The 10790-nt window shown below is 41.2% G+C and overlaps 1 protein-coding gene across 1 annotated transcript; it reads left to right on the top strand.

Moving 5' to 3' along the window:
• The first annotated feature begins 3078 nt into the window (after nucleotides 1–3078).
• Nucleotides 3079–9017, top strand: si:dkey-87k14.1 (leucine-rich repeat transmembrane protein FLRT2). The gene is made up of 2 exons (XM_053633703.1): nucleotides 3079–3671; nucleotides 5554–9017. Exon 2 carries the CDS (start codon nucleotides 5976–5978, stop codon nucleotides 7971–7973), a length of 1998 nt encoding a protein of 665 aa, XP_053489678.1. The 5' UTR covers nucleotides 3079–3671; nucleotides 5554–5975; the 3' UTR covers nucleotides 7974–9017.
• Nucleotides 9018–10790: the final 1773 nt, after the last annotated feature.

Raw genomic sequence — 10790 nt, 5'->3', positions numbered from 1 at the left:
ATGTCCCGATTTTCAGTTTGATTACAGAACGGGCCCTAAGGTTCTGATATGATAACAAGGCCACTTTTCTCAGCGTCAACGCATGGCTTTCGATTTCCTTTGATACGTGGCAGAGTAGCGTTTGAATAAATCATGGCAGCATATGGATGAAGCCGAACCCTTCATTATGTGAGTGTTTCATCTCAGTATGTGGGAGGGTGCCAGCTCGGGCTCTGGCGCTCTCGCAACAGACGTGGACGCGATAGCATTTTTTCACCATGCCATAACGTCGGCCATGCCCAAATTGCTTTTCCAACAGGCACAGTGTTTTTGAGATGATCTTGAAAATATTTAACCTGGAACAAAGGGAATCTTTGAATCGGTTGTTTTGAACAGATGAAAAATCCAGACATACTTACCAAAAATATGAGATCAGAGACCTTTCTATTATGGCGATAAAATTAGATTTTGCAGAATTCTCCTGTGGTGTTGGCAACGGAATAGCATGTGAATCATTCGTTACACTTTTAAGTCAGAGAGATTGATTAGACCGTCAAGGTGAACAACACAGAGAAAGAGAATCCTTTCAATCAAATTCATTACCTCAACCTCTTCCCTGAGTGTCAAAGGAAAAAATGTTGTATATGATAAAATAATCAGCAATAGATACTCATACCAGAGACTGAACATTACATGAAGCCTAATTCTGATCCAGATTCTGTGATTTCATGCCATTTATCCCGTTTTACAGTAGGAGTGAGGTGTGGAGGTGGAGAAAATGCTCTTTCCATTCGACCCTTTAATCATGTGTAGCACGGCACTAGAGACTCCAGAGCAGAGTGTAGCGACGGGCATCGCGACTCCTGAATCATCGATTCCTCCGAACAAACCCGCTGAGAAGAATCACACAGTGCGAGTTATGATTCGTTTGATTCAGCCATCCAAGCCTCATCCAGACTCCAACTCTATACATATTCAATTTGTGTGATATTAGTGTAACCGAACCAATGCATTCACAACATCCATCTTCTTTTGGTGTATGAGCAGAAAGCTACGCTACTGTGGCGTTTACAACACATTCATTCATTTCTGATTTCTAAATCCAGAAAGGTAAAAATGGTCCATTTAAACCACCGCAAGCCTGACCAGGCAGTTACTAAACAAGACTGAATGAACGCTGTAAATATTCTGCATATGACTTACCGCAGAAGTGGGAATTCAGTACTCAGAATTACTAGCCAGCTAACTGATAAGTGTTCCTCAAAACAGTGAACAAGCGAATATGTCTGAATGTTGATTGATCTAAATTGAATACTTGTACATACAGCATAACTCATTCAAAGGTAAGAAGTGCTACTGTTCCTGCTGTGAGCAGCCATGTTGATATGACGTCACTTGCTGATCTCAGAGTTGAGGAGACCATCCCATGGGAATTCCAAGTTGAGGGGGTGTTTTCTTTTTCGGAGGACACAAACTATGAGTCACGACGTTCGTATAGCAAACTTCCTGTCTAACCTCTTTCCGTGACTTCCTTGTTGCTGCCCCAAGTGATCCCAGACCTGATGGGATATCTGTTTAGAGCACATGACCTGTTCATTCTGGTTAATATATCCCGTACTCTGTTACATCCCTAATATGTATGTATGTATAAATCTGGCATAAATTAGCAGAGGCTAGGCTAGCTAACTGCTTCAGAGATTACACATCCTCCCTTCAGACCTCAATCCAAATCCCCCTCACGAAACAGGCATAAAGAGATGCAGAAACATAATATAGGTACACACAGAGGACGATACACACCTAATTTAATCTTAGAAAATATTATCTTTGCTCCATGAGCACAAAACATTTAAAAGACATCTCTGCATGGGAGATTTAATATGTCTTTTGAGGAGAGGATATATAGACTTTAATATGAGCCTTTAAGAAGATTGTGTATTTGAGGCGGACTGAAATTATATCAGGATGGGCAGCTGAGGAAGTGAGTGAGTCAGTGTTTACCGGGTTTATGTCATTAGCATAAACATTGCTGAGCATAAAAAAGTAAAACTGACTCTATTAGGTGACTATTAGCAACATGGCTCACTTTAAAAAGGATAATACTGACGCTATTAGGTAATTATTTGCAACATGGCTGACCTTAAACATAATACTGACTCGACTAGGTCGCTATTTGCGACATGGCTGATGTTAAAGAATGTAATACTACTCTGCATTATTCGGAGGAGCTTGCGATTTTTCAAAATTACATCATCACGACGCGCATTCAGCCAAAGTCCTCTTTGATTCACGTGCTTCAAACATGAGTAGGTCTCATTTACCAGCAAACATCAAGATCGTGCAAAACTATTTCATGCACTCGCGATTTTGCCAATTCAAGTCGTTTTCCGCAAAAAAAAAAGCGCCAACAATCACCAAACAAAAATAATAAATAAACTCCATGAAATCCTGTACAGACTGATTTTATCTTAAACACTTCCTGATTATATTTTAGAATTCTTTATTCTTAGAATTTCTATTACATTATTCTTTCTTTTGTTTTCTGATTCTTCTGGGGTTTTTTGTTGTTGTTGTTGTTGTTGTTGTTGTTTGCACTTTGAGCTGCATTTTAATGTATGAAAGGTGCTGATGATGATGATTAGTAGCACTAGTAGTTGTAGGAAGAGGAGGAGGAAGAATATTGTTGCTGTTATCATGATTAATATTTATTTCTTGACTGCAGCCTGGTCCAGTCTATGCAATCCTACTCTGCTCAACAGCGCCACTAGTGGTCAAAAAGTTACATTGGACATGTTACACGTATTCCTGATGAATCTATGTGAAGGACTGAATTGGAACGGGTGTCATTTCACTATGCTTTTATATACAAAAACTCTTTCTAACCTGACTGATTTGTTAACATTCTGTGTCCTATGTATACAGAATACTCGTTTTGGGCTCTGAGTTGCATTATTCCTACTGAACTCCAACTCCAACGCCTGGAGAATCGAATTCGCCCGAATGACTCGTTTTGAAGAGTCGAACGCAAAAGAACCGAGTATTCTACTCGAATCACCCATTGTTAGATTGAAGCAGGATCAGCAGGACACACACACACACACACACACACACACACAGAGGCGCGCGCGCGCACACACCCTCTCACGCACACACTCACACTCACACCGCGCGCGCGCAGGAACGGAGAGCCGGACGCGTCTCGGCACTATGCTGCCGCTCCAAAGCCCGAGCCTTACACCAAAGGAGTTTCTCCAACCCGGAGAGAGACATCACACAACTGAGGACTTTTTTACATCCAGACCCTGGATAAAACTAAATGATGGACAATTTCCGAAGATGGGCAATCGCAGGAGAACGCACACTGCACGCGGCACGCGCCAAGACTAAAGACTTAACACCAGATCTAATTAAATCCACTTCTGTTATTCCCAGAGTTCCACAACGAGATCCTGAAACTCCTGCGTGGAAATCTTCATCATAACCTCATCGGAAACATTTTCCCTGGGACTCGGGGATCGTGGATGAAACCCGCTTTGTGTGTATGTGTGTGTGTGTGTGCGCGCGCGCACGCGTGTGTGTGTGTGTGTGCGCGTGTGTCTGTATGAGTGTGTTTATTCCATCTACGGGATCCTTATTTCTGGAGAAAACACCCTAGAGCTATAGGACAGGTTTAAAATCTGGCATCCATGCAGGTAAAAACATTGATCATTTGGATATGTGCGTCAGAAATGAACTCTGCATTTACTATTAATGGGAGAGAAGAAAGAAAAAAAAACATTATTCATTTATTACACTAATCCTCATTACAAGCTGGAAACGAGGCTTAAAAACTTCATGCACGTGCATCAGTATTGAGTTTGCATTTTATTTCAGTCTGTCTTCATTTATTTCTAAACACTTAGTGAGGTTTTAAACAGCAAATCGGGCAAATTGGCCATGGCAGTTAAAGCTGCCCTTGCATCATTAATGGTCTGAGAGCTCTGATATCCACACTGCACCTCTGTAATAGCCATTTATTTGCTTTATTTGTGCCTATATTCTGGCCCTGTGCTTATAGGAACTGCTCTTATAGGCTGCAGGGTGTCTCCGTTAGAGAGACACAGCAACCAGAATTCAAAAAAATAAAAAATAAAAAATCTGTTGAACAGGACATTTTATAATATTTAAGGAGAAATAGGTCTAGAGAATAAATTGTATTCCAGTATGCATTATGCATGCATGTTATTGCATAGGATGCATAACTGACTGCGCACAATTATATGTGCAGTGTGTGTGTGTATATATATATATATATATATATATATATATATATATATATATGTATATAGTATACATGTATGCCAGGAAGCATTCGTGTGCATGCATTCAATAGTCAACACTTTTATTCAGTATAAAATCTCATCTGATATGATAAGTATGATTTATAGTCATTTGTACATTTGTATATGCAAACATGGTCTCACGTACTCATGACATTTTTTTGTTGTTGTTGGGTGTTTTCCCCATTTCAAGCAATAGGATGATCAAGCTAGAGAAAAATCATAAAAGTATTAAATGCTGTATATTATGTGAATAGTGACGAGCGTGAAATGGATTAGAAATGGATGAAAAAGCATGAAAAAAGATCAACCTGGAGCAAAAATATTCCAAATATATTAAATGTATAGATTTAATATTGGATTCGGTATTCAGTAATTAAAAAAAATAGCTACTCAACAATTATATATATATATATATATATATATATATATATATATATATATATATATATATTATTATTCTTATTTTTGTTTTGTTTTTTTGGGGGGGGGGGGGGGGATTCAACAAGTCATTAAATTACTATGATTCAGTAAATTAAGTTGTGTTTTTAACATGCCACCTTTTTGGGAATCGGTGTACCAAGTGAAGCAATTTCTGTCAAATCCACTCTTTTCTCTTTGCTCCGTTACTTGAAGGATGTACACCGTGTAATGATTTAAATAGCTGCCAGTGTTTATTGACAGTAAAGCTGTGCTTGTGCTGAAACAGAGGTACATCTGTGCTTCCAGCCTTTTTAACAGGACGCCCAGCACATTGATTTAAAGGAAGCGCTCTTACAGTCCTCCAGGCCGGGAATCATTACCGCTGAGAGATTGAGCTTACTGCCCGAGCATCGGAACACAGACCTGTCTGTCAGTGTGGCATTTGACAGATTTACCACCTCGGTGCCCTTTACAAGTCTAAAATCACGTAGTGTCTTCTCCTCCTCCTCATTTGGAGAGTGTACTGATGACTTGCTGTGCAAAGAGCTTATTATTCTATTTTCTAACCTTTTTTTTTTTTTGTATTATGAAAAGCCACGTTCCTTGTAAACCGTCACTGGCTTTACGTTTCCATTTTGGCCATTTTATAAGGCCATGCTTCAAAAATAAGTAACACTTATTGTATTGTAGATTGGTATTTTATACTGATGAATTGTTTAAAATTGTCTGATTTTACCGCTGGAGATTTTGTACACCTCAGTAAGCTAATAAATCACTAACATAATGTTGCATGACTCTGAAGAGAACACTTATCTGTTTTGTTTTAATACAGGGAAATGGACCCCAATGCCCCATGCGAGAGAAGCTGTGTCATTCAGAGAGCAGCCGGCTGTGACCAGAGAGGAGCTTGTCACTGATAAAGCTGCCAAACGTGCTGTTTTGGTCCACGTACTTAAATCGGCCCTCCCTGGCCTCAGAGTGAAAATGTGATGAGCTTGGCTATCAGTCTCAACCCGAGCATGGATGGAGGCAAGCAAGGCAGGCACGCAGGCTAATGAGACCATTGGTCTTGTGTTGGGGGGGGCTTAGGAGAGCCAATTACAGGAGGATTACCCAGTTTTCTCCAGCGTAGTTCTGCCGTGGAAAGCTTCAAGAGCCGTTAAAAACTTCAACCTGGTGGATTTTACTCCTTTTTTTTTTATTGCTTTATACTTGCAGCCCCTCTGAGCTGTTTGTGTTTTCTCCCCACCAAAAATGGAGATACAGGTACGAATATGGAATAAAGATGTAATGATCTTTATTAGACCATGGATACCGATCCTACTAGGCCTTCACATGCAGTTCTCCTGGGCCACGACGTGCCCAGATGAGTGCCGCTGTGACAGGACCTTTGTGTACTGCAACGAAAGGAGCCTAACATCAGTGCCTCTGGGGATAGGTGAGGGTTACAAAACCCTCTACCTCCACAACAACCAAATCAACAATGCTGGATTTCCAGCAGAGCTGCACAGCGTTGCTTCGGTAGAGACGGTGTATCTCTACGGCAACCAGTTGGACGAGTTTCCAATCAACCTCCCTAAAAACACGCGGGTGCTCCATCTGCAGGAGAACAACATTCAGACAGTGTCGCGTGCGGCGCTTGCCCAGCTCCTGCGCCTTGAGGAGCTCTACCTGGATGACAACTCTATCTCCACAGTGGGTGTGGAGGAAGGGGCATTCAGGGAAGCCATCAGCCTCAAAATCCTCTTCCTAACCAAGAACCATCTGAGCAGCGTGCCCATCGGACTCCCTGAAGAGCTCAAGGAGCTGCGTTTGGATGAAAACCGGATAGCTCTCATCAGCGACGATGCCTTCGAGAATGTAACAGGGCTTGAGCGCCTCCTTCTGGACGGCAATCTCATGACAGATGAAGGCCTGGCCCCAGGAGCGTTCCAGGGTTTGGTTAACCTTAAAACCTTGTCCATGGCACGCAATTCTCTGATGTTCCCTCCTCCTAACCTGCCCACCCAGTGTTTGGTCAAGCTCAACTTGCAGGATAATCTGATGAATGAGATCCCTTTGACGGCCTTCCGTGGCCTGCACCGCCTCGAGAGACTGGATATTTCCAACAACCAGCTGCAGTCTCTCACACAGGGGGTCTTTGATGGCCTCCTTAGCCTGAGACAGCTCACTGTTCGAAACAATCTTTGGCTCTGTGACTGCAACATTAAATGGGTCATATTGTGGCTGAAGTCTTTGCCGGCCACGCTTAACGTCCGTGGCTTCATGTGCCAGAAGCCTGAGAGTGTGCGTGGTATGGTAATCAGAGAACTAAACTTGGAGCTGATCCAGTGCCCCATCAGTACGGCCATAGTGCCGCGATCAACACGACAGCCCACACCCTCCTCTTCGCCTACTGCTGAGTCAGCCACTGAAACAGGCTTCTCAACCCCAAACTACGTCCATACTCCCAGCTCTGCACCCGCACCACCCGCCCTGCCGACCGAGCATGGCGATAAAGAACTGAGGACAGATGTCCCTGAGGATCCTGTGCAGGAACAGGAATCGCTTCGTGTTTCCTTCATCGTCTTAAACAGCACGTGCGTCCAGGTGAACTGGATATCTACCTTCACTGTCACGGCGTACAAGGTGACCTGGGTCAAGATGGGTCACAGTTTGATCGGCGACCCTGTGCAGGAGACTATGGTTGAAGGTGAGCAACAGAGAATACACCTGACCAGCCTGGATCCCAAATCCATCTACCGAATTTGCGTGGATCCTCTGGACGCTTTCAACAATTATCACGCAGGAGAAGACACGATTTGCTCGGAGGTGATGACCAAGCCGGCCTCCTACGACTTGGACGAGAAGGCCGAGCAGGCAAGCCAACGGGACCTCGGCTCGTCTCTGCTGCTGGCCGGCCTGATCGGAGGGGCCGTGCTTGTCGTCCTGGTGCTGCTGCTTAGCATATTCTGCTGGCACATGCACAAGAAGGGACGGTCGTCCTCATCCAAATGGAAATATAACCGAGGGAGGAGGAAAGACGATTACTGTGAGGCAGGCACAAAAAAGGATAACTCCATCCTGGAGATGACAGAGACTAGCTTTCAGATAGTTTCTTTGAACAACCAACAGCTCCTTAAAGGGGACTACCGAATTCAGCCCATTTACACTCCTAATGGAGGCCTTGGCTACAGAGACTGCCATGTGGACAACAACAGTACAAGCTACAGCAAGAATAGCGTTCCAGTCTCTAACCCTTGCCATACATGATGGTTTTCAAAAGGTATTAATCCTTTGTATTAAACTTCGACTTAAATACGCTGTACAGTATATATTTCAAAGATGAACTGTAAATGCTGTAATTTATACTCTTATCAGTGATATCGCCTTCTTTTGTATCCCAAGTAAAATGCAAAAACAATTTATGATGTACTAGTTTCTCCTGTTGTATTACTACTGCGCTCGTAGGAAACCATCTTAAACTGAGTATCATAAACTGGAGTCTGTATGCAGATAATTGTTTACATTGTTGTGCACAAAAATCACAGAAAGTGCCCAGAAATATAGAGATGATTATCTAGAATTGGAAGAAGAAGAAGAAGAAAGTGATGGTTAGTAAGGGTCTGATTGTGAGTGAGTCTGAGTGAGAAACCGATTCACGCTATTTATGCTCGTCCGACTTCTTTGTTCTTTAGTTGTACCACAAGATGGCATCTCTTTTTGTTTCTTTTCCTGACTTTTAATTGGCACTTTTTTTTCCTAGCTTGTTCGTTTATCTGACTTCCAGATTCAGCTGTTCAGGTTAAGTGGTGTGCAGATACAGAGAGAAACCTCTACCTGCCAAAAAAAAAAAAAAAAAAAAACCAGGGCTTGAAGAAAGAAAAGAAAAGAAAAGAACGAAAAAGCAGGGAGGTGATGGAAGACGTGCTTACTGCGTGTGTACATTAATGGATTGTAAAAAGAAAAAAAAAGAAAAAGAAATGTATTCCACTGTGAAAACCACAACTGAGAAGTATGAATTAGCACAGTCTGGCATTTTAGCTGCACAGCTCTTGGAAAGGAAGACTGATGATAATTGCCCATTATCATTCTGCTTCTGGAGGCAAGTTTCTTCACATACAGCTTTTTGTGTATTTATTTTGACTAAATTGGCCAGGTAATAGTGTCGGAATACATCAGATCAGGAAGATTCATGGCTCGGCTGCATCGTTATCTGGTTTGAAGGCATCTTATTCTAATTGTTTTGCTCTGCAAACAACTCTGTGAAACATAAATAATCCAAAATATGACCAGGTATTGTTTCTTTGCATATATCCATGCATTATTTCCAATAATATCAATAAACGTTGTTACAATGTTGACAAGAATAAGTATTTTACCATTGGATATAATTCATTCTAAAGAACTGCTTTATTTTGTGCGTTCTCTTGACTGTTATTGATATGATTACCAGCTCATAACACTGTCATGCCATGTCAGCTTTATGATGACATTTTACCGTGGTCTGGCTCATTTTGAACAAGAAGGACAATTCTATTGTTATAGATCACCGTGATGGTTAGATAAATGCTCGCATTATTTATTTCAAGTCAGACTTTCATTGTATCATCAGTGTAATTATGTATGTTTTTGTTTTTGTTTTATTTCGCTATGATTAGGCCATTCCTTCTCGTACAACAAATAATAATAAAAAAAAACAATCACAAGAAGTTGCCAGAAATTATATGCCAGACACAGAACTGGGTTATTGTTGTTGTTGTTGTTGTTGCACCTGTTTGAAGAATTGCGTTATTAGTTTGGCTAGACAAAGTATGAGTCGTGTCATTTCACAGCTAATAACTTGCACACAATAAATAACGCAGTAAATCCCACCGCCGCCCCCACCCCCCCACCCCCTACCCCTTTCTCGACGCGACCTTTTCGCGCGAGTCTCTCAGGGTCTGTGAGGAGACAGTAATTAGCTATTAAATCTGCACATCTGGGTCCTCCAGCTGTGTGGTCATCTCCGAATGAGCTGCTGGATCTCAATTCCGTAGCTCTCTCCAACGTGCCCCAGAGACCAGAGAGATGCTCAAGTGCAGCTCGGTTATATCAGTTCAGTCGCCCGGTTCAGAACAACAGCCGTTTGTAATGGCAAACAAAACACTGCAGAACAGCGGGCAGCGCCGTCTCCATTTATTCCAATCAATTAATACTGGAATTCCAATTTGGTCGCAGATTTTCGAGCCAGACCGCTATTCCCTAAAGTCGGGGTTAATGGGTTTTGCTGGATCTCTGTTTTTCTCACCGAGATGTGTTTCAGGAACTGTGAATAACCAATTAAGGTTTCTCAAGAAGTAGCCAGAAACATTTTCTATGAAGCCTATTATAATCATAAAACCATTAGCACTGTGCTAATAATTGCTTGTAATTAGCATTTTATTTATTTATTTATTTATTTATTTATTTACTTATTTAGATAAACCTCCGTAATAACGCCTCCTGATTCTCTAATAAGCAATTCCTTGATCGTTAATAATCACGTCGTTAATAATCACATATGTCACTATTTTATGTGCACAATATAAAGCCGTGTGTCGTATTGTACAACTTTTAGAAGGAATAACAACCTGTGCAGAATGATAAAGCGTCTATAATATTTACTGACAGTTATAAAAATAATTCTATAAACATGTAAAATGCCATCATTGCGTGCGATTTCAATGAAGGTCGTATTTATATTGAGCTATGAACACATTCGTATTGTGTTATAATGCGTTCATAACGCATCATAGCATGATATGAACACATTCACTGAATGTGTTAACAATTTCTATGAAGGTCATATTTACTTAAATTGAACTATGAACACATTCATATCATGGTATAAATACATTCATAATGCATTACACTTTAGAGCTATTTTTATAATGCATTATGAATTGCTCAACAGTATAAGTACGGTACATAACACATTATAACACCAATACCAAAGAAATGGGGTAACGTGTTCTTTGACCGTCACCTGTATGATAAACCGTAGATATGTTCATATCATATTATAAAGCATCATTATATACATTCTTACAATGTGTAATTAATGATGAA

Source organism: Ictalurus furcatus, chromosome 9, assembly GCF_023375685.1.
Source record: "Ictalurus furcatus strain D&B chromosome 9, Billie_1.0, whole genome shotgun sequence".
Classification (NCBI taxonomy): Eukaryota; Metazoa; Chordata; class Actinopteri; order Siluriformes; family Ictaluridae; genus Ictalurus; species Ictalurus furcatus.
Note: the sequence above shows the minus strand (reverse complement) of the source record. Positions and strands in the feature narration are given on the sequence as shown.

What these genes read in the sequence shown, in the direction of transcription:
- si:dkey-87k14.1 (XM_053633703.1), top strand. Translation starts at nt 5,976, where the DNA reads ATGGAGATACAGGTACGAATATGGAATAAAGATGTAATGATCTTTATT.